We start from the raw sequence: 25,303 nt of genomic DNA on the forward strand, positions 1-25,303 counted from the left end.
CTAGGATTGAGGGCTGAGAGGGCAGGTTGCAAGGCCGAGTAGATGAGGAACTAAACGCCAGAAATTAAGTCATTGTTTGGGCATGTTGAAGAGACGGAAAGCTACAGCAAGCTAGGCCATAGTCCATAACAATGAAGCTGTTGGAATTAATCTAGGGCTGCATTGAGATGGACAGACCCTCAAGAGGTCAACGTGGTATGAAGGAACCTCTCCTCGGCATGGCCGCAGCACCAGAGGGCTAGTCATGGTTAACAGTGGGACAGCAAGCACGGTGCTGCAAATTGGGACAACAAGCATGGTGCTGCAAAATTGGGACAACAACATGGTACAACAATGCAAATTGGGACAGCAAGCATGGTGCTGCAAAATTGGGACAGCAACATGGTACAACAATGCAAATTGGGACAACAAGCATGGTGCCGCAAATTAAGACAGCAACATGGTACAACAATACTACATTGGGGCAGCAAAATTTAGGTAGCAACATGGTACAACAATGCTTCAATGGGACGGCAGCTAGCATGGTGCTGCAAACAAAATGGGATAGCATGGTAAGCATGGTGCTGCAAGCACATTTGGACAACAATGGTACATGATGCAGTACAGTGATGGGTACAACCATGATTGGTAAAGCATGATGGGATGTAGCATAGTAATGATGGGTGCAACATGGTGCAACACAGTGAGGTGCAACATGATGATGAGGAGCAACACAACGATAGGTGCTGCATGGTGATGGAGTCACCGAGGAGAATCAGTTGAAGCAACATGTCTTCAACTGAGTTCAGCGACCTCATGTATCATCTACCTAGAGATGATCTATGCTCTTATTTAGATAAGTCAAAGTGTTGACTTATGTTGTATATGTACTATATCTCTCTCTCTCAACTGAACTATTGAAGAACATATAAGAAGAATTGATCAAGGTTTCCCCACATTGGGGTTTGTCCCTGGCTAGTGCCACATCTTGTGTCCTCTTGTCTTGGCTTGTCTTTTGCGATTTATGTTTATGTTCTATCTGCAGTTTACTTTAATGCTGACGTGATTGCTAATTTGGAAAAGATATTGAGCTAACTATGAAAATTGAAATAAATTACTCTAAGCATAGAACATACCTAAAATTAACATGATATTAGAGGTTAGGTGAAGACAATGCCCAAGCAAGAGTGAAAGAGCAATCACCAAAGAGAGTTGGGAAAGGACAAAAGGATCAATGGATTCCTCATCCCTCTTCAAATTCATCGAGGGTGAAATCGAAGCAGAGAATATTATCAGAATGGCGCAGTGGAAGCTTCTGATGGCCTACCTAAAGATCACTTCATTGGGAAGTCCGGATCTAAGGGTGGAAGGAAAGATAGATGCCTTGTTTGTAATAAGTTCGGCCATTATGCGAAGGAGTGTCCGAATGGCAGGGACACATCTCTTAATGAAGATAACAATCATTCCAGGGACATCTTCAATGATCGAAGGAATGACAGGTAATGCAGGTCATCAAGGAAACGACTGACTCTTCAAGAAAGTAAGGAACCCCAGGTATGAAGAATCAAATGTTGTTTCTGATAAGATAAAGAAGCATTATCTTGTATTGGCCCTCTCCTTCAAATTCTATGGGAATCTAGCTTATTGATTATAGTGCTTCAAGGCACTTCATCGGATAGAAGGGTGATCTCTTTAATTTAGTAGAGATGGAAACAATCATGGGATTATACTTGGAGCTGATGCCACCTATCCCGGAAAGGGTGTAGGGAATATTACCCCTCAATTGAATAAGGGTAACTCGATTCATTTACAAAATCTCTTTTATGTACTTGATCACAAGAAGAACCTGGTGTTCGTTTCGACAATGGAAGTCAAAGGCTACAGGTGGCATTCATCGATGGAAAGGTACGTGTTTGAAAGTGAAATTTTCAAAGATGCTTTTACTCATGGGTTGGCAATTTGTATCAAGTTGCAGGATGGTCCATTGGGGACCATGTCAGTTGACACATAGCACCAGAGGTTTGTGAGTCAGATGATGACAGAGATGCCTGAATTCAAAAGGAGCATGAAGGTACATGTCTGAGATGCACCGAAGGAAAATTTTACAAGGGGACCATTCCCCTCATGTAGTAGGTCCACAGGTTTGGAACAACTCAAGGAGGTTTGAGATTCATGATCGGGAATCTCATGTTCATAGGTGGAAGAAAGTCCTTTATGGCTTGTAGCAAATCACCCCGGGTTTGATATGAGAGGATTGATAGCTATCAGAGGAAGCTGAGATTCACTAAGAGAAGTCGATCCAAACCATTGTTTGAAGGTTGTGGATGATAGACCTCTCATACTGACACCTTCTGAGAACGACCTATTTCTGACATGTGTAGACTCTCTCACTTGCAGAAGTAGGAGGGATTTGGATTCCAGATGTGGAATGGTAAATTGCAAGCTCGTGACTACCTCGAGGATCTTAACTTTTAGAAGTTATATGGTGGTGATGCCGAAACAGATTTGGGAAATGCCTCTTAAGTTTCATAAACTCATTTGCATTGATGTTCTTGGTGAGCTTCTGTTCGGATATATGTTTTGCAGTTAGCATGGTGAGCTCATATTTGGTTGAGCCTCACTGGATTAGTGCTAAGAATCTTCTGAGATATCTTCGGGGCACAATCTCTCATGGATTGAGATACACTGCCGGAAATATGAAGTTGCATGATTATTCGAAAGCTGACTGGGCAGGCAGTGTGGAGGATCACTAGAGCACTTCTCAGTGCTGGTTCTTTTTGGGTTCTGCTTCGATATTTTGAAGCAGAAGTCGGTTGCTAGAAGCACCGTCGAGACCGAATACATAACCACGAGTATGATCTCATATGAAGCTGCCTGGTTGTGGAAGCTCTTCCGTGAGTTGTTTGTACACATATGAATACCACCATTATCCTTTGTGACAACCTGGGCGGGATTTGATTGTTGAGGAATCCTGTATTCGATGATTGCTCTAGTAGATAGAGATCAGATACTACCTTATTTGGGATATGGTAAGTCGATGAGTGAGGAGGCTCCATCGCATTGAGACTGATGTACAGGTTGCAGACATTTTGTCAAAGCCCTAGGGAAAGGTCAAATCTGTGACTTTCTTGAACGACTTGGAGTAGTTGAGAGACCTTCGTATAAGGGTCCTGCATGTTGCATGCATTGAGCTCTGGGAGCTTGGGGTACTTATTGGAGCAACACACGACCATAGGGTGACTCACCCTCCCTTAATGGTGCGCTGTGTACAAGGTGAATAGCTCAGCCTTCCCCTATGATACCCTGAGGCGACTTTGGGACAGGATGATTCGTTCTCCTGTGAGCCAGGATGATTAGTTCTCCTGTGGGACATGATGATTAGTTCTCCTGTCGAGGCATCCTACCCATACAGTTTGGGACTCATGGGAATTACCTCTCATCTAATCAATGTGTAGGGAAATGGGGTTAGGAACCATTAGTAATACTATTGATGAACGCATCATTGTATCTATCGTACTCCCTATGCTAGGATGACCTCCATTGATATGGGATCAATGAAACTGATATGGGATCAATTAAACTGATAGGGGATCAGTATGAGTGGTTTTAGACACTCTTTTGTGATATTGATCTGGGATCAATGAAATTGACTTCAGTTTAGTAAGAGTGGTATGACACACTCTCTTCATATGAAACTGACTTTGGGTCAGTAGAGAATGGTATGAGACATTCTCGATCAATTCTTCTTCTTCATGGTTCAGCAGAGCAGAGCACAACACAATAGAGCAGCACAACGCAAGGCACTCATGGCAGAGATAGTACAGTCAGACATATGGATCAGCGGATGGAGTTCTCCCTAGTTGAGAGGGAGTGTTAAAATTGGGAACTAGGGCCAAACTCCATGTGGGTCATCTTATTCATGGTAGCTGATATTTTTCTTGGATCCCTCTCATCGAGAGGTGTAGGATTGATCTAAAGATCACCCGATTCTGATAAGTATTCATGGAGATATGAATTTATTTGTGTTATGGAACAATTCGTCAAGGTCGGCCAGCAACCGAATAACCCCCACATGCGCTCCACGTTTTAGTATAAAAGGAGATGACTTGAGAGTCATTTTACACACACTTCTCTCTTGATTTCTCTCCACTTGTCTTGGGTTTTAGTCTGAGAGAAATTTTGGAGGAAGAAGCCCTAGACGTTGGAGGAAAGGAAGCTACCCTAGCCGCAACAAAGAAGACAAGCCAACGAAGCTATGGAAGGGATCTACGTTGACCTAAAGGAGCTCATGGAAGAAGTTTAATGCAACTATGGAGGAGGCCTTCTCAAGCCCTAGCTGCAGTCCTAAAGCAACCCCAACGTTGTCCTAAATCCGCCCTAACCTGGCTAATAAAGACTATTCATTATTACCTAAACGTTGGTCTATCCTGCCCTAGCTGCAGGTCCATGATACCCTAGTCGCAGGCCACTTCAAGTGACTGAATTGTTGGATGGAGGGCCTAGGATTTAGAGCTGAGAGGGCAGGTTGCAAGGCCGAGTAGATGAGGAACTAAACGCTGGAAATTAAGTGACTGTTTGGTCACGTTGAAGAGACCGAAAGCTACAGCAAGCTAGGCCGCAGTCCATAACAAGTTGTTGGAATCAATCTACGACTGCATTGAGATGGATAGACCCTCAAGAGGTCAACGTGGTATGAAGGAGCCTCTCCTAGGCATGGCTGCAGCACCAGAGGGCTAGTCATGCTTAACAGTGGGACAACAAGCACGGTGCTGCAAATTGGGATAGCAAGCATGGTGCTGCAAAATTGGGACAACAACATGGTACAACAATGCAAATTGGGACAACAAGCATGGTGCTGCAAAATTGTGACAGCAACATGGTACAACAATGCAAATTGGGACAACAAGCATGGTGCTGCAAAATTAAGACAACAACATGGTACAACAATGTTACATTGGGGCAACACAGATGCTGCTGCAAAATTAAGACAGCAACATGGTACAACAATGCTACATTGGGGCAGCAAACATGGTGCTGCAAATTGGGACAACAGATGGTACAACAATGCTTCAATGGGACAGCAGCAAGCATGGTGCTGCAAACACAATGGGACAACATGGTAATGATGGTGCTGCAAGCACATTGGGACAACAATGGTACATGATGCAGTACAGTGATGGGTACAACCATGTTTGGTAAAGCATGATGGGATGCAGCATAGTAATGATGGGTGCAACATGGTGCAACACAGTGAGGTGCAACATGATGATGAGCAACACAATGATAGGTGCTGCATGGTGATGGAGTCACCGGGGAGAATCAGTTGAAGCAACATGTCTTCAACTGAGTTCAGCTACCTCATGTATCATCTACTTAGAGATGATCTATGCTCTTATTTAGATAAGTCAAAGTGTTGACTTCTGTTGTATATGTACTATCTCTCTCTCTCTTAGCGGAATTATTGAAGAACATATAAGAAGAATTGATCAAGGGTTTCCCCACATTGGGGTTTGTCCTTGGCTAGCGCCACATCTTGTGTCCTCTTGTCTTGGCTTGTCTTCTGTGTTTTATGTTTATGTTCTATCTGCAGTTTACTTTAATGTTGATGTGATTGCTAATCTAGAAAATATATTGAGCTAACTATGAAAATTGAAATAAATTGCTCTAAGCATAGAACATACCTAAAATTAATAGAGACCCCAAGGCCAACTTAGGCAAGCTACCTAGTGTCACCTCAGCAACCTTTCCTTTCTCACTTTAGGCTAGGTAGAATTGAAATCCTAACGTTGGTGAGCTTCCCTACGGGCTACTAAGCTAAATTCATTTAGTATGAAGTGGGAGCAAAAGAGAGTTTAGCAAGATGAAACAAAAAGGTAAAGAGCGACATTTTAAGATTTGTTTTGGGTAGTGGATGAAAGGGAATACTAATGCCTATATTTGCTTGGGCTATGGTTCATGCATGCAACTTTAGAGGGCAGTTCTAATAAATATTAGGGAACGGTAGGCAGCTAAGGGTACATGCACAACCATAGTCCCATTTAGGTTGCTAGATCTACAAGTTAATGGTGGAGTGGGTTTTTGTGAGATCCACTACTGAAGGCAAAATTTAGGGGTGGCTCCTGTACAAGGATTGTTTAGAAATGCACTTAATCAAGTGATATAGAATGGATAATGTTCTCCTTCTTAATACAAGCAACACAAAAGGAAACATGCAAGTGGGCAATAGATGTATTGCTTCAAGCCTTTCCTATGTAGTAGTAATGCTCCTCTATGTTCATTTAAGAAAGATGATGAAAAACTTAAATGCTCATTTTGTTAATGTTATGGTATATTATATGTACAAAGAGAGATTGATATTATTCAATGTATGTAATCATAGTAGCATAATTCAACTGTGTCGCCAGTGGCTGTGCAAGAATTCATCACTTTTATGGAATTACTGTATTTTCTGTATGGTACATCTATGGTATGGTTCTCAAATGAAAGTTCCCTCTTGGGTATGTAGAGATTCCAAATTGTGAAAAATCGGTTACCCGATTCCTATTGCAGCAAACTGATGATATTTCTCCTACTTGTTAAATTAATTGAACAAGTTACTTGCAGTTTTCTACGACGAACATCGAAATACATACACCGCAGCCTACACAAAGTAAAATACTGCGGAAACAAAATACTGCACTGGAGAGAAATAAACACACACATCAACACCGTTGTTTTTGGACCAATGTCCTTGGAAAAACCCAACTTGGGAAACCCAGTGCAACAGTGGAGGGTTTTATTATTATGCAACAGTAATCTGAGTACAAATCATTAGATGCTTAAAATGGCAATCTGATACAGATAAATGCTGGCAAATAGTTAGTGAGAAAAGTCTCACACTGATTCGGGAGATCAGACTTTGATCAGGGGCATGCTGACTGGCCCAACGTTGCCTCTGCGCAACCTTTGCGTCAATCCTATGCAGATCTGCGTCACACTGGCTGGGCTCTTCTGCTGACCTCCTGCTGTCTGAAATTCGACCTTCTAGCCCTCTGGTCTCACACACCGTGTTCTGGCATTGAATCTCATCCCTCCCAGCAGGAATTCGAACTCCCTTTAAAGCTCTGCACTGCCTTTGCGTGACACTGCGCTGCCTTCTCTGCGTTGCACTCCTCGGATTTGGAAAACTTCCTCTAGTCTACTATCCCTGCCCCTCTCTCACTGATTTGAATTTACTGAATCACTTCCGACAACTCACAACTGCTACTCAGGAAATCGATTCTCTAGTAAAATCGAACTACTCAAGTTTCTTTCTCCAACTACATCGAACTCCTTATAATCTCTCGTTGGAGCTCCAACAGTTAGGATTAAAACATAATCGACGGCTAAGATTAACTCGGAGTTGATCCTCGTCTTCTTCTAGAAGATTCACACCTGATTTAATTAATACCTTTTATTAATTAACCAAATTTCCTAAGTTTGGACTTGGGGAACGATTTAAAAAAGTTAATTATTTTAATTAAATCATCTCTAGGTGGAATTTCCAGAAACGATTTCTGGGTTTTGGAGAATGCATGTGTCTTAGCCTCTCTGCAAAGTTTCAAAGCTAGAGCACATCCAATGCTACAAAAATCAACACTCCCCCTTAGTGAGGAATGTGTTCTAGTGCTGCAACCCACTAGAGCATCACTCTGACTCTACAACAACTCCTGTTGTGCTGCTAATGTTTGGCTCTTTTGCTCACCAACTACTGCGCAACTTTGATATGCGCTGCATCTGTGCTACTGCTGACCCTGCTGAACTGAGGTCAACTACTGCATTTGCACTGCAACCCTCTCTTCATCTGCTATTGCTGCAACTGCAGCATCTGCAACGGAAAAACATCCAAAATATTGAACTAACTGTGTTCAGTATGATGCATCTGTCGTTCGAGTTCTGACTGCTGCTAGACTCTGCGTTGTCACTGAAGCCTCTATGCTGCTGCTGACTCTGCTCTGTCCCAACTGCACTGTTGCCAACTTTGCTCTGCGCTGCTTAGTATCTGACCGCTACTAGCCACTACATCTGTCACTCTGACACCTGACTGCATCACCTGACACTGGTCCATCCTGTTACTGCTGACTATGGGGCCTGGGCTCCCTAGGAAGGTCTTGATCCAAGAGGTGGACTCCTCAAGGATCTTGCCCATCTTGTAGCTCTCTGAGGCTACAACTCTAGATCACCTCACCTCACCCTGGAGGCATCTCAACAATCATGGCAAACTCTTCCTCTAGCCTGGAGGAAAGCCTGTCAATATCAGCGGATGCAGCTTGCTGATCCTGCTTCTCCTCCTTGTCCCTCTTTTTGAGAGGACACTAAGTGCTGTAGTGGCCCATCTCACCACACCTGAAGCACTTGATCTTTGAAACGTCCTTTTTCCTCCTGTGCTATTCCTGCTGCCCCTTTGATGCAAGGGCCACGTCCTCCTCTTCCTTCATGACCTTCGTCCCACTGCTGCTACTGCCACTGATTGTGGCCTTCACCAGGTCACGCCTCATCTCCTCCTGCTGCAAATCAGCCCATACATGTTCCCAATTTGGTAGGTGTTCTCTGCCCAGGATGCTTTGGACAAACACTTGCCAATCTTCAGAAACGTTATTCAACGCTAATTGAACAAACTCTGTAGGATGGGGTTCTGACCCTACTAAAGCAAGCTTATCTCGGACTTCTTGAAGCCTCTAAAGGAAGGTGTCTATTCACTCCCCTTTCTGTCCTTCACCAGATCACGCATCATCTCCTCCTGCTGCAAATCAGCCCATACACATTCCCAATTTGGCAGGTGTTCTCTGCGCAGGATGCTTTGGACAAACACTTGCCCTTCAGAAACGCTATTCAATGCTAATTGAACAAACTCTGTAGGATGGGGTCCTGACCCTACTAAAGCCAGCTTATCTTGGACTTCTTGAATCCTCTTAAGGAAGGTGTCTATTCACTCCTCTTTCTACCCTTCACTAGATCACGCCTCATCTCCTCCTGCTACAAATCAGCCCATACACATTCCCAATCTGGTAGGTGTTCTCTGCCCAGGATTCTTTGGACAAACACTTGCCAATCTTCAGAAACACTATTTAGCGCTAATTGAACAAACTTTGTAAGATGGGGTCCTGACCCTATTGAAGCCAACTTATCTTGGACTTCTTGAAGCCTCTTAAGGAAGGTGTCTATTCGCTCCCCTTTTTGCATCCTCGTGCATCTCAACTTCTCTTCTAAGTACATTTTCCGCTGCTCGGAAGATCCTTCGTATAGCGTGGCTAATTATTTGCCAGGTAGTATCCTTGCTTACTATATGGGATACTACATGATCTCGAACCCTGTCGAGAATGATCCTTTTAGTATTCACCATCTCAACCTTGTACTTCTTGAGTGGATTTGCATCGGCAGGCACAACTACCACACTATTGACATGCATCTTGAGATCATGCTCATCTAGAAGGTAGGAAATCCTGGCCTTCCAGGTCACATAGTTGGAGGCTTCGACCAACCGATCTTGGTCTCTCAATCTTGTTGATGCTATCTCTCCAGAAAAAGTCGAACTACTCCCTCTTCTTCTTTGCGCAACTGCTGCCCAACTATTCACACTCCCTTTTGGAGTGAGAAATCTCGCACACAACTATTGCGGCTCTGCTAGAAAAATTCAGACTTCTTGGCTAGAAGTCCTCTGAGGAAGAAATTCCCTCAGTATGTGTTATTCTCTCCTTCTGATGCTATTTTGCTAGCAATTACTGCAAAATATCTGCGTCCCAGTTGAAGATCTGCTCTGCAAGGAAACAACACTGCTCCCTTTTGCCTCTGGAAAGCTTTGATCTGGAGAATCAAATTTCTCTGTCGACTCACTCAGAGAAATCGATCTCACTCAAAACTTCGACCTCTTTGGCCCAAGGACTGCGCTGCCTTTTGGGGTTTCGAATTGCTGCCTCTACAGTAAATTCGAACTCCCTCTTCCTTTTTGCTCTGAGCTCTCCTGCTCACGATTTGTGCTTTGATACCATGTGAAAAATCGGTTACCCGATTCTATTGCAACAAATTGATGATATTTCTCCTACTTGTTAAATTAATTGAACAAGTTACTTGCAGTTTTCTACGAAAAACATCGCAATACATACACTGCAAGCTACACAAAATAAAATACTTCACTGGAGAGAAATAAACACATAACACAGACATCAACACTGTTGTTTTTGGACCAATATCCCCGGAAAAACCCAACTTGGGAAAATTGGTGAAACAACTGGGGGTTTTATTATTATGTAGTAGTAATCTGAGTACAAATCATTAGATGCCCAAACTGGCAATCCGATATAGAGAAATGCTGGAAAAGATTTGGTGAGAAAAGTTTCACACTGATTCGGGAGATCTGACTTTGATCAGGGCTTGTTGACTGGCCCCACGCTGCCTCTGCGCAACCTATGCGTCAATCCTACACAGATCTGCGTCACACTGGCTGAGCTATGCGTCAATCCCTCTGTTGACCTCCTGTTGTCTAGAAATTTGACCTCCTGGCCCTTCGGTCTCACACCCCTGCTTCTGGCACTGAATCTCGTCCCTCCCAGCGGGAATTTGAACTCCCTCTAAAGCTCTGCGTTGACTCTGCGTGGCACTGCGCTATCTCACTGAACTGCTCTCTGCCTTCTCTGCCTTGCACTCCCCGGATCTGGAAAACTTCCTTCCGTCTACTATCCCTGCCCCTCTCTCACTGCTTTGAATTTACTGAATCACTTCCAGCAACTCACAACTGCTACTGAGGAAACTGATTCTCTACTAAAAACGAACTGCTCAAGTGTCTTTCTCCAACTACATCGAACTCCTTATAATCTCTCGTTGGAGCTCCAACGGCCAAGAGTAAAACATAAGCGATGGCTAAGATTAACTTGGATTTGATCCTCGTCTTCTTCTAGAAGAAGAAGATTTATGCCTGATTTAATTAATACCCTTTAATCACCCAGATTTCCTAAGTTTAGATTTAGGGAACCATTTAAAAAAGTTAATTATTTTAATGAAATCATCTCTAGGTGGAATTTCCAGAAACGAATTCTAGGTTTTGGAGAATGCATGTGTCTTAGTCTCTCTTCAAAGTTTTAAGGCTGGAGCACATCCGACGCTACAAAAATCAACACAAATACGAATGGATCCTCACTCTACTTTTGCAATGTTTAAAAAAATTTGTTGAGTTTTATTCCACACTAGGATCTAGGTATCCACTTCAGTGACATTCAGTGCATATCAGCTTTGGTTATCTGCTTTGTCATTGTGGGCATCAAATTTAGTGCATATGCCAATATGCACTGAGCAGCCACTATGGCTTCTTAAGTATGAAATCATGCATTGTAGTGACCAAAGCTTAGGTCGTCTGCATGAAATTCTCATGGTATTAACGTCCTTTTCTGCTTTGGCCTTTACAGCTTGGACAAATACTATAGTTGCATTAATATTTCAATAAGTATTAATAAGTAGTATAAAAGTTTCTTTTATGATTGTTTTTCACTTTTTAGTTGTTAAAATGATAGTGAAAAATAATAAAATTTAAATAATGTCATATATATATATATATATATATCAACTGGTTGGGGGAATCCTTAAATAGTCAGAATCTCACCTGCTTTACACGAGGTCGAAACTCCCAAGCTGCCATTATAACTCCAATTTTTGCACGCAAGCACATACTGGGGTTAACCAAGCGATTTGAACCAAGGTGGTAAGCATTGACACTGTTAGTCCTAACCACTCGGGCTATCCCCTGATGTGCTAAATAATTAGTAATATCAATGTTTAATAATAAATAATCGATTATTATAATAAAGAAATTGTGTTTGTGAAATGTATACTCACATATTCAGGTCATATTGGACTATTTCAAATATGTATTTTTCTCACACACTCTATTTATATCCATATCCATATTTGAATTCGTAACACTGTAATAATGAGATCCACCAAAGTAATGTTATCGTGATAATACTCAATAAAATGCTGTTAATTGTCCTCATGTTAAATTAAGTCTTGTTAGGATTAAGAGGGCCACATTAACTGTAGGTTAGTTATAGATGGTGTATAAGAAAAGTCATATTGATGTATTCAATGGCTCAATAAATAAAATACACTTTCTCTTTTTGTCTCTCTTATGATATGCTTGTGTATCTATAATCTACCAACAATGGTATCAAAAGCCATAACATACTTATAGCTCTGTTCAAGAAGAGTCAGGAGGGAGTTATTTGTTGAAAACATTTTCTAAAGTTATTGTAAAAGGCTATTTTAATATATGGGGCAACGGCTGTGTGAGCCCATTGAAGAGATATTTATACTTGACAGAAGTGGACAGGAAAAGTAAATTGGGGGATAAGTGGAACTGAGAACCACGCAACGGAAGCAACCCCAATGATGCTGAGGAAAATGTGCAGAGGGCAGACTAGAGCTCAGAAAAAGAATATGACAGACACAACAACAAACGTAGACACATGCAAACACAGCCCGACAAATGCAGATTCTCTGGAAACAGATGCATGCACCCAGCAAACACAGAAGATTGCATCTCAGATTCTCAATGTAGATTCAGGTCCCTGACAATCATATACAAACATGTGTCCATGCAACACAGATGAATGATAAATACATGCAGATAGTGCGATACATATTGCACACATAAGACAAGTATGAGATCAAACAAGACTACCATAAATATTCAAGCACGTGGAACCATGCTACTGATAAGGATGATAAAGATGATATTGATGGTCATGAAAGATGAAAATACTATTGATTAGGAAGATGCACTGATGGTGATAATTTTTTGGGTGATTTCTTAATCTGAGTCACTGGGTCTCCAAGTCACAGGGAAAATAGGAAGAAATACTTGTCATGGACTCTTGTTTACTGGAATTTGGATATTCTACCTTTACGAGGCCAACAAAAGTCTGATGGACCACCTAGGACTTTTTTATATCTATCGAGGAGAGGAGCAGCTAGCAATCAGAATTCTGAAAGTCAATATCAATTTTTGTCAACATCTTTTTGATTAATTTTGTCAGCAAAGTTTTTGGTTAAATTAAGTGGGGTTGTTGTAGTGGTAACACTCACTATTTTTAGGAGACCTAATGTTTATATGTCTCATCAGGTATCCTAATGTTAAGAGGGTGATAATTAGATAATAATTATTAATGACCTACATCAACCATAGGTCTTTTTCCCAAACTACTTCAACTATAGGTTAGTTATAGAGACAGACAGATAATTTCTTACACGGTGTATGAGAAGGCCATATTGATATATTTGATGTCTTTTTGATTAATACATTATATAACACACATCCTCCTTAAGTCTCTCTTATCCTATGATTGTGTATCTTTTATCTATCGACAAGTATTATGTCTTATGAGAGACACAAGTTAGACAACCGCCTAATACCACCCAGGCACCTGCCTGCATTTCACAGATGGTACCTAGTGTATACCTGTTGGCATTGATTATGCCCCGTATCTGGTAGGGACATGGAGTGAGGCTTGGGTTTATGTAAACAGCATCGCCACTACCTCTACTCCCACGTTTCTTTGGCAGCCAGATTGAAATTGAGCATGTAATAATTCCTTTTATCTTCTCAATCTCTTAGCAGTGCTTGGAGTTGGAGGTTCCTGTTGCCTATAATAAATAAGTACATGATAAACTAAACATTTACGTTTGAGTAATATTTTTACAGTCAAAAAGGCTTTGTCATTGGCCAAGATCATGATCCAAATTAGGTTGTTTGTCCCATATATAGTGTTCACTGTTTGTAAAGCGTTGGTGAGTGTAACTGAGACATTTGTTGAACTAGTTGTGAAGGCCATTCTCATTGTTATTTTGTGAATATGTTTTCTGATTCATGAATCCCATAGTGTGCCCATAGATGCTCCGGTTCTTATGTTTTTAGTCTCCTTAGATTAGCTTTGGGAGTGCTCATTTGATTTTGCAAACTTTCGTATCGATTATGTGGTGTGGCAGTCGACATTACATTACATTCCAATGTATTTGTATCTGCAGCTCTTCAAAGTTTAATGTTATGTAGTGTGGTATTTTTCTTTGTTGGGAAGATATATTACAGAGAGTTTTGGTCGCCCTAATGTGAATGCATGTCAAATAATTATCAGTTTAAAACACAAAGCTTATCTGGTTCCATATTTGCAGATATATTAGAAAAAATGGGCTTTAACTTTCAACTTTCAAATCCTTTGAGTCTATAGAATATAATGTTTGTGGCATATGGTATTTAGAGAAAATGGGCTTTAAAATTCGAACTTAAAATCCTCTCTGAGATTATAGAATATTTTGTGTGGTATATGGAGTTTCAGTGTTCGAAGAATAGCTAGGTTGCATTTCTGTTGTCTTTCTTTCTCAGCTAAAAAGCGTTTACCAATGTAGATAATCATCAAGCATGTCTGCTTACAGTCATATCACCTTGTCAATAGGCTTTTTTATTTTCCCTAGCCAATTTTAGTGTGTTTTTTAAATCAATTGTTTGTTGTTTCAGGTGTTAGAGTCACATAAAAATGAAGTGTGGTTTCTACAGTTTTCACACAATGGGAAGTATTTGGCTTCTGCATCAAAAGATTGTTCTGCAATAATTTGGGAGGTTAGTTTATAGTTATGCAATTTGTATTTTTATATTACTGTAATGAAGCTTACATTAATCATTGGCTGTTAGGGTCCTACCCTAACCTCCCTACTGTACGTAACCTAGGAGTTAAGTTAATTGTTGTATGTGGCTGTCCTCTTTGAACAAGGCCCATCAGATAGTAGTGGATATTTATTTAATGTAAAAGGTTCCACTAGGTAGTTGGTTATCCATTATTGATGAGAACACAAGTAGTTAGGGTTTTTTTCCATTGAAAAGCTATTTAAAGAGATATGAGACTATATATTGATTGTCATGTGTTTGCATATTTGATGCTCTGCTCAATGAAATGTCGCCCTATCTTAAGAGGCAAGTGAACATTGTTTTCCTTCGTCACGTTATCAATATACAGGTGTTTGTTTACAAATTTCATCTTATTGTCTTTTTTTTTTTTATGGTTATTGTGCAGTTATATTCTTTGTATACCTAGTTGGATTTCAATTTTCAAGGTTTAAGGAACACTACAACCAGTATTGGAGGTCTTTCCCTAGCGAACACGCCTTAGTGTTTTAGAACTTTTCTTTAGGCTAGAGACATACTCCAACATATTTAAATAACACATTGATCTGCGATTCAACAGGGAAAACTACAGTTGGGTAAGACTACATGTAGAAATACAAGTGGGATAGCTTTGATGGAAACCCTTGTAACCCGTGTTGCTTCCTCTTCAAATAATATTTCATCATGCAACACTTGTATACGAAATATCACATCCATATACCTTTGAAGATATATTAGTAATCCTGTAGGTATACCTAAAACCAACACTAGATCAATCAATTGTTCGTCTTCTTGCTATAGCACACTGAGAATAGCACTTGGTGATATCACTCTCTAGTACTTGGGTTGTTAGGCCATATGACTAAAGGCACAATTGAGCCTCCTTAGTTAGTTACTTGAGATGTTGGTATCACTACTACTGTTGGACCTTGCAAGCATATAAGGGAGCTGCAACACCTAGCACTCCTATATCTCTAGGGATGCCTTGTAAACCATGGCTTTTGTAGCCAACCAATGAATTTTGTAATCTTTTCATCCAAAAGGAATTTGGAGATTCCTTCACTGCAGTAATAATTTGCTTGGAGTAATACCCCCATGAGTAATACTAAAAAAAGTATGGGTTCTGTTGACACCATTGTAAGAGACCGATCTCAAAATATTCTTGCCATCATGTTGATCACTTGGATATCTCTCTCAAGTAACTTTTTTTTTTGTGTGGACCCAATAGTATAGTTGATTTCGGGTATATCTAAACAAAATCCTTTCAAGCCATTGATCATATTGAGATAAGTGGTATTAGCGCTACAAAATATTGGTGGTCCCATGATTTAGACTTGCAACATGGCCAACTTGAAGAACCAACAACAAACCCAACCCGCTTAGCACTAAGATTTGGATAACAAGGTTGCTGGCATTAAGGCTACACACAGTGTTATAAATGAAACAATGCAATTACATAACACCCTCTTGAAAATGTTAGGTGACCACTCGAATATCAAGGTAATTGATTCAAACATTGGTCTAACCAAGGAGGATTGTATCACCTTGAAGTATAGGCTACGCACATGTTTCAAGATAACACTGTCCATACTTTCAAGATAACAATTCATGGTATCATTTTCCAAAGGTAGACATGAACAAATTTGATGGGTGTAATCCCTCAAGGTGGGTTACCCAAATGGAACATTATTTCTATCTCCATTGCATTATCGATGACCTACACAAACTAAATGTGGGGTTCTTATATGTGGATGCTAAACGTTAGTAGTGGTGGCAATGGTATAGGGAGGCCTATAAAGGCTACATTACTTGGACCTAGCTTGTGCAAGTACTTTATGCTCATTTTGAATTTGACACTCACCATTTGGGACTGTATTATCATTTTCGAGGAATTGGTAATCCGTATAGACAATCAACCTAATTCATTTTTTAAAGAATGTTTCATTAGTGGTCTTAAGGAATCAATTTGAGCATATGCTACGATGCAATGCTCACACACATTGTTGGACGCTTGTGATAGAGCTAAAGACACTGATATAGTGATCAATGCACAAACCAAGAAGCCTTTATTCACCACTTGCTTCAGTCCTCTTGTGGCAACTACCTCCAGCTCTATTAATTTTCTTGAAACTCTACAACTACTTAGATGAATTACTGAAAAACAAGGCAACTGAAAATTGAAGCCAAATTTACTTTCACCAAGATACATAGTTTCTTAACAATCTTAAAGCAGCGAAAAAACACTAGAGATAAAAATACATGCACACAAATTGAAACACTTGTTTACCAAGGAAACCCAAAAGGGAAAACTTGCTTTCTTTGTTGTGGTATTTTTTTGATTGTTCTTGAGCAATTGGATCTATTGCAATTCACGTTGCTTTTTGCAGCCAACAATCTGTCTCTGAGAACACAATTGTTCTCCTGTTGGATAGTCTTGACTTGCCTTGAGAATCCTTGATCCTTGCTCCTAGTTCCTTGCACATTGGATCTATTATTTCCTTGCGCACCTCTCATATTTCCTAGCGCACAATTGGGCTCCTATTTTCTAGCGCAAATCTCCTATTTCCTTGCGCACTTGTGGCCTCCTATTTCCTAGCGCACAAGCTCCTCAATTTTGTGCACCTCACACACAAAGAATGATCTCACAAGAATGATCATTCTTGTGCCTTCGTCCTCCTCTTTATAGATAGAATTCGAGCATGCAAGAAGGCCTAGCTCAATTTAGAAGTTCGAGTTGTGATTGCGAGTTAACTGAGAGTTCTACTCGTTCTCTCTCCAATCAACACTAGAGTCTTAACTCGTTTTCTCTCCAATCAACATTGGAGACTTAACTCGTTCTAACTGAACTTGTCACTGCTACCTCATCCTGTACTCAAACTGAAGAAGACTCCACGTAATTGAAGCTCCAACATTACTTATGCAATCTTGACTGGAAATAAACTCACCATAAATGAAGTCTATCTCATGAACTTGCACTCATGCTAGAGAAAGATAAACTCGTTTTATTCACTGGCTAAGGCACAAGCCAAGAGACCTTCCATCGCTACATTTTCAAAACCCCCTCTTAGTGAGGAAGGGTTTCTGTACAACTCCCAACTTATCTCTGAGACAGACGAAACTGCCTCATGCCAATGCCTTGGTTAAGATATCTGTTGTCTGCTTCTCTGTTGGAATGTACGGTAACTTCACTATCCCTTTCTACACACAATCCTTGAAATGATGATACCTGATCTCGATATGCTTGGAGTGATCATGAAACACTGGATTCTCAGAGAGCTTAATGCAACTCTAATTGTCACAGTGTATCACAGTGGGCTCCATTCCTTGTCTTAAAAGTCCCACAAGTAACTTCCTCATCCAAATATCTTCACACACTACCAAACTGGAAGCCATGTACTCAACCTCTCCTGAATTGAGTGCAACTCATCTCTGCTTCTTGTTGAACCAGGAAACAATTGTTGACCCAATGTTGAAGATGCAACCTGAAGTACTCTTATGATCTGTAGAGCTCCCTGCCCAATCTGTATCTGTGAAGCCCTCAAGCCTCAATCCATCAATTTGTCTTTACCATAATCCATAATTTGCCGTGCTTCTGAGATATCTCAAAACATGCTTCACAACAACCCAGTGAATTATGGCAGGATCCATCATAAACTGGCTCAACGCGTTCACTGCAAAAAATAATACCAGGCCATGTGTTGACTAAGTACATCAACGACTACAATGTAGCATCTACTCGCTCTGCTCTGCTAGTGTCCACCTTCCTCTAGCCTATGACTAGAGGTGTGGTCATGGGCCTGCAATTTTGCATATGCAACCTCCTGAGAATCTCTGTAGTTTACTTCCCCTGTCCCAAGAAGATTTCCCCATCACCCTGCCATACCTCCAGACTAAGAGTGCATAATCCCTAAATCCTTCATCTCAAACTCTCTTGTAAGATCTGCCTTCCAATCCTGGATCAAGTTGTCTGCTCCATTCAATATAATATCGTCAACATAGAGCACTAGAATGAGCATAAGCCCTCCAACTGTGTTGTAGTACAGGTTGGCATTCATCTCACTCTTAGTGAAGCCCAATCCTCGAAGGTAGCTATCAATGCGAGTGTACCATGTTCTTGGTGCATGCTTGAGCCCATAAAGAGCTCTCTTCAACAAACAAACATGAGTGTCTCTATTGAAAGTCTGAAACCCCCTGGCTGCTCCATATAAATCTCCTCCTCAACCACCCTATTGAGGAATGCTGTCTTCATGTCCATCTAGTGGATCTTCCACCCCATCCGCGCCGCAAGTGTGAAAATTGTCTTGACTGATGAATAACGTGCCACTAGAGCGAATGCCTCATCATAGTCGATGCCCTTCGCTTGTGAGAAGCCCTTGGCTACAAACCTGGCCTTGTACTTCTCCACATCCCCATCTGCTCCATGATTTACCTTGTACGCCTAACGTGAGCCTACTACTGATTTGCCTTTTGGATGTGGCACAATCTCCCAGACAACGTTCTTCATGGAGGAATATTCCTTCACCATGGTATCCCGCCAAACCTGCTGAGAGGTTGTCTCCTCATAACAAGAAGGCTCTTGTCCAACAACTTAGTCGTTAGTACCATATATCTTGTGTACCTCTGGGGCTGCTTGCTCTGCTTGAACATAGAGCTAGGAGTCTCAACTCGCTCCTGCACCTCCTGAATCAACCTCTTGGTCCACTTGGCTCTCTTCCTCCCTAAGCTGGCAGTCACTAATTGAGTGACTGCCTCCACTAGTCTTGGTCTCTCCTCATCCTGCTATGTAGCTCGCTTGCCCGCTCGCTGTGACTCATTTGTGACACTGGCTGAGGCTTCTGCTTGGGAGCAAGTAGTTCCCCTTAGGTACTCCAACTTGACCTTGCTCCAAGGAATCCCTCAGAGCTTTGTCCTCCTCAAACCTCATGTCCTCCTTGAAAACTGTCTCCTTGAATGAAGGTATATATACACTATACGCTTGAGATCTCTCATTGTAACCCACAAAAAAAATGTTTTCAGCCGTGGGCTCTAGCTTCTTCCTTTTCTCTTTGGACACATGGCAGTAAACTTTTGTCCCTAAGATGTAGAAGTGAGAAACATCAGGCTTCTTGCCTGTGAAGCCTCCTTCGATATAACTCGTCCAAGCACTTTGTGTGGACTCCTGTTTTGTAGAAATACTGTAGTGTTGCAAGCTTATGCCCACAAGAACATGGGCAACCCCTAGTCATGCAACATGGCCTTGCCCGCTCCAACTATGCTGCGATTCTTCCTCTTAGCCACCCCATTTTGCTGAGTGTTATGGGGTGTTGTAAGCTCTCTCCTAATGCCCTCCTTGGCACACACGTCCCCGAAGTCATTGGAGACATATTCGCCATCATTGTCACTCCTCACTGCTTTGATCTTCTTCACGGTTTGGTTTTCTACCAAGGCCTCACACTCCATGAACTTGGAGAAGATGGTCTTCTCCTTCTTCTTAATAAAGAATATCCATGTCTTCCGGGATTAATCATCTATGAAAGTAGCATATTACGTATGTCTCGTGTGATGGGGAAGAGAAGGACCCACATACGTCTGAATGTTCTAGCTCCAAAATCCCTTTGGCTCTGTTGTCTCGACCCTGAAAAGATCACTTGGCATACTTGCCAAGTGTGCACCTCTTGTACACATCATGGTGGTCAAATACGCCCTGTGGTAGTCCTGTGGCTATTTGCTGAAGGATCTTTAGTGCCCCATGATGCAAGTGCCCCATGTGTCTGTGCCAAAGCTCCCCAACTTCTCTGCTCTACACACTTTCTGCCTTTTTGCTCAAGGATGTGCATATCTCAACCTACAACCTGTAGAAATTCTTCATCCTCACACTAATCTGCTTCATTGATTCAGAAGCTAAGTGCTTGAGGGAAGCCTTTCCTTTGTTGAAGATGACCTCATAACCCTTGTCTTCTAGGGTAGCAACAAAAACAAGGTTTTTCTTAAGGCCTGAAACATAGAGGACATCCTTGAGATGGAGAGAGCTACTAGATTCCCCCTCAAAACTGACAGTACCAACTCCCCTAGTCAAGTACTTGCCATCAATTCCTAGCTCAATGTGAAATTGCATATCCTTCTCCTTTAGCTAGCTGAAATACTCCTTGTTCTGGGTCATGTGGAAGGATGCTCCAGAATCAATGTACCATATGCTGCTGCTTACTGAGCTTGCCATGCAAGCTATCAATGAGAAGTCTTTCTTGAACTCAGAAGAAAACTCATCTATCTTAGCGAATGCATCCACATGATCCTTACTGAACCCCTTCTTTCGATTAGGAAACTTCGTATCATAGTGCTCGAACTGGCGGCAATGGAAACATTTGATCTTGCTTAGATCTTTCTTCTTCTTCTCGTCCTTCTGTTTGGACTCTGCCTTTCCTTAACCCTTCTTGCTTTTGACTTTGCTACCTTTGCCTGCCAAGGCAAAGTTTTCGTCGTTCTTTGTCTTTGCTAATCTTCTAGCTCTTGTCCCTCTCTGAATTTCTTCTTGGACTTAGTTTGACCACAACTTTTCCCAGCTGGGAATATTTTCTTTGCCACTGATTGCATCCTGGAAATTGTCCCATGACTTATGAAGCCCCAGAAGCGCAAGACTCACAAGGTCATTGTCTGCTACAGTCTCGCCCACTCCAGCTAGCTCATCCCGAACCTAGTTGAACTTGGAAAGGTATGTAATGATGGGCTCTCCTTTGGTCATTAAGATATTTGTTAGCTTGTCCTTTAAAGCAAGCTTCCTGGCATCACTGGAACCTTGATACAAATATAAGATGGCTTTCCAAATCTCATATGCTGTCTTCTTCCAATGGAGATGAGGGATAATATGGTCTTTGATCCCCTTAAGAATGATCCTCCTGGCCCTGATGTCATTCTTGTTCTGTTGGAACAACTGTTGGGCATATTGAGGTGGGCCTATTTGTTTCTTCACAAATTCTAGCACTCCATTATCTTCCAACACCACTGAGATTCGCTCCTTCCATGAGAAAAAGTTGGAGGCTCCCTCTAAACAGTGATTTGCCCTTAGTCCTTGGAACACCATCATGCTACCAAAATCCTGCTCTTCAAAACTCTAGTGCAAGCCTTCAACTAGAACTGCGCTCTTCAATGACTGATCAATTTGGTGTTGGTCTTTATGCCGAAGTCTGCTCTGAAACCATGCTAATTTTCTTGAAACTCTGCAACTACTTACATGAATTACCGAAAACAAGGTAGCTGAAAACTGAAACCAAATTTACTTTCATCAAGATGCAAAGTTTCTTAACAATCTATAAGCAGTGGAAAAACACCAAAGATAAAAACAGATGCACACAAATTGGCACACTTGTTTACCTAGGAAACCCAAAAGGGGAAACTTGCTTTCTTTGTTGTGGTATTTTATTGATTGTTCTTGAACAATTGGATCTATTACAATTCACGTTGCTTTTTGCAGCCAACAATTTGTCTTTGAGAACACAATTGTTCTCCTGCTAAATAGCCTTGACTTGCCTTGAGAATCCCTAATCCTTGCTCCTATTTCCTTGTGCACTTGTGGCCTCCTATTTCCTAGCGCATTTGTAGGGTAACCGTCCATGAGAGTAGCTTATGTAAATTTTCATTATTTTATTAATAAATTGCCTGAAGTGGCCGTGTTGGCTCAGGCCGTGGATTGTTTCCCTCTGTGAGGGTTTTAACCACGTCAAAAATACTGGTGTATTGATCTGTGATCTGTTTGTGAGCGGTGTCCTTTGGTGTTCTGTCTGAGGAACTTACCCTGTAAATTCCTACATGGTATCATAGTTATTTGAGGCCCGTGTCCGTTGGTGATCCAAATCTGAAGCCGGTAGAACTGCATCCGACTACCGTTTTCTAGATCTACTGTTTCTGACTACTTTCGGGCCGAGAGGACTGCTCTGTTGTGTTAGGAGTATCTGTTCCAGTGAGGAACCCATTTCGTTTTACGCGAAAAGGTTTCTGATAGCCCTAGCTACGTCATTTTTAAGATCTGGAGGTATACAATGTTTTTTGCAGAGTCTAGTTATTTTCTCTCTGTTTATTATTTCGGTTTATTTAGCTCATTTTTTATTACCGGATCTATACCTTTCATTTCTGCGTATGCTCTTTGCCCCGCGACTCTGTGCGATCTGGGCAAATTAGAAACAGAGAGGAAGGATTTTTCTCATGTGTATGCTCTTTTCTGCCACGCCTTAGTGTGATCTCGGAAAATCAGAAACATTGAGGAAAATATTTAGTTTTCAGGTTAAGCTAACTTCAAGCCGTGAGGTTTGTTTTTTTTTGTTTTTTGTTTTTGTATGTCCGTGTTGGGTTTTGTGTTTTCTATTTTGTAGGGAAAAAGAGTTTTCTCAAGTAAGCACGCAGCCCAAAGCTTCAGCGACTAAAAAAAAAACCCCCCCTTCCTCTTTTCCAAAAATTACTAAACTTTTAGTTTAGCTCACTTGGTCCAAAGCTACTTTATGAGAGTAGAGGTCTTGAGTTCAAGTCTTCTTTTTGTTGAGCTAATTAGATTAAGTTTGGAAAGGGGGCGGATTTTTTTTAAATATAACATTATCATTCATTTCCGCACATTCCCGCACTTCGTCGGCATCTTCATCAACTTTTCTTCAAAAAGCCATAAACTTCATCCAGAAGTCGTTTTCAGAGCCCTTTTTTTTGAACCAGCCTAATTGTTCAATATCTTTCCATTGGAACACTTAGTTTCAGCATCTATAGCTTCAGTTTCTGTTAGAATGGAAAGTTCATGCCAAGTTATTTTTGACAGCACCAACTACTTCCAATGGTGGTCCTACATTGTGGATTTGCTTAGAAGTAAAGGTCTCTACAGAATAGCCTCAGGCCAAGAAACCAAACCGAAAGATGAAGATAAGGCAGCTAAATGGGAAAATAGGCAAGATCAAGCACGTGGGTTGATAGGGATGTCTATTTCTCCAGAACTTAGATTCCATATTGCAGAACTTGATACTCCTGAGGAAGCAATGAAACATATCACTAAAGTTTTTGGAATTAAAAATGAACTTAAAGGCCATCAACTCGAAAATGAGTTGCTTACATTGGACCCCAATAATGTTTCTTGCATTGAAGATTTTTTGTCCAAGTTCAAGACCCTTAGACTTCTCTTGGAAGGTGTTAAGGTTAAGAAAGAAGATAGTAATCTTATCTATTGCATTCTTACTAAGTTGGGACCAGCCTATTCTGTGTTTGTTTCCACCTTTCATTCTACAAGAGAAGCCTTCATTTCTCAAGGACAAGCCTACAAGTCCCCTTCCTTTGATTCCTTTTGTGATTCTTTAATAAGAGAACAAGAAAAACTCTTACACCTTGGTCTTCTTAATCTTGGAAACTCTTCTAAGAAAGCGTTAGCCGCCCAACAACAACCAAATTCAAAGAATCCTAAGAAGTTGTATCCTAAAAGGAATGGTCCTAAACCAAACAAGGGTCCTAAGCAATTTCAGCCTCAAAATGAAAAATCATTTCAACAAAATGATAAGACAAATAAAAACAAAGGGAAGAAGACTGATAGACATTGCAACTTTTGTAATCAAGATGGCCACTTAGAATCTAAATGCTTTAAGAAGATGGAAGCCTTGGGAGCAGCAATGAAGAAGCATAACATCCATTTGGAGCACTCTTCAACTTCAACTTCATCTTCAGGAATAACACTTTCTGCATGTGGTTGTCAAGCATCTTGGTCTGGCTATGCACTAAATGTATCTTTCTTTCTCATTCTCATGAGTGGCTCATTGATTCTGGAGCTTCGTATCACATGGCCAAAAACAAAGCCATGTTTTCTTCTTTAAATGATTGTAACACCAAAAATATATATGTTGGTGATGATAGATCTCTTAGTGTTGTAGGGACTGGAACTGTTCATATAGACAATGGTCAATTTAATGATGTATTATGTGTTCCAACCTTATCCTGCAACTTTCTATCTGTATATCAGATAACTCATTCAGGTGATGGAGCTTCTTATCACATGGCCAAAAACAAAGCCATGTTTTCTTCTTTAAATGATTGTAACACCAAAAATATATATGTTGGTGATGATAGATCTCTTAGTGTTGTAGGCACTGGAACTGTTCATATAGACAATGGTCAATTTAATGATGTATTATGTGTTCCAACCTTATCCTACAACTTTCTATCTGTATACCAGATAACTCATTCAGGTGAAGGTAAAATCGTTGAATTTTCACCTCACGATGTTGTAATTAAGGACCTAAGAGATCCTAGACAGATTTTAGCTACTGGCATTGCTGATGATTCTACAAGGTTGTATAAGTTTCACAACTTTGGGTCATCAAATCTTCCCTCGGTATTTGTTGCTCATAATGATGAAGTGAGCAAACTTTGGCATGACCGATTTGGTCACTTAAACTATCGCTCCCTTCAGAATCTATGTAAAGAAAATATGGTGACAGGTCTTCCAATGGTATCTTGCAGAGATGGTGTTTGTTCCGGATGTGTACTCGGAAAACATCATCGGGATAGTTTTGAAAAACGTGCCTCTTGGCACGCCTCAGCCCCTTTACAGCTTGTGCATAGTGATTTATGTGGTCCACTTCCAGTTGTGTCATTCTCTGGCTACAAGTATTTCTTAACTTTCATTGATGATTTCTCCAGACGCACTTGGGTATACTTTTTAAAACT

The 25,303-nt window shown here is 41.0% G+C and overlaps 1 protein-coding gene across 2 annotated transcripts in view; it reads left to right on the plus strand.

The window, feature by feature from the left end:
• Positions 1–25,303, plus strand: part of LOC149228441 (WD repeat-containing protein 26 homolog) — a 93,331-nt gene that overhangs the window by 56,530 nt on the left and 11,498 nt on the right. For both annotated transcript variants that reach the window (XM_089378209.1, XM_089378210.1), the window contains exon 3: positions 14,498–14,599. In XM_089378209.1, the coding sequence (XP_089234335.1) occupies positions 14,498–14,599 (102 nt within the window). The remainder of the gene's footprint in view (positions 1–14,497; positions 14,600–25,303) is intronic.

This window comes from Pinus tabuliformis, chromosome J (assembly GCF_031772625.1).
Source record: "Pinus tabuliformis cultivar Carrire ecotype Pingquan chromosome J, CPIR1, whole genome shotgun sequence".
In the NCBI taxonomy this organism is placed as follows: domain Eukaryota; kingdom Viridiplantae; phylum Streptophyta; class Pinopsida; order Pinales; family Pinaceae; genus Pinus; species Pinus tabuliformis.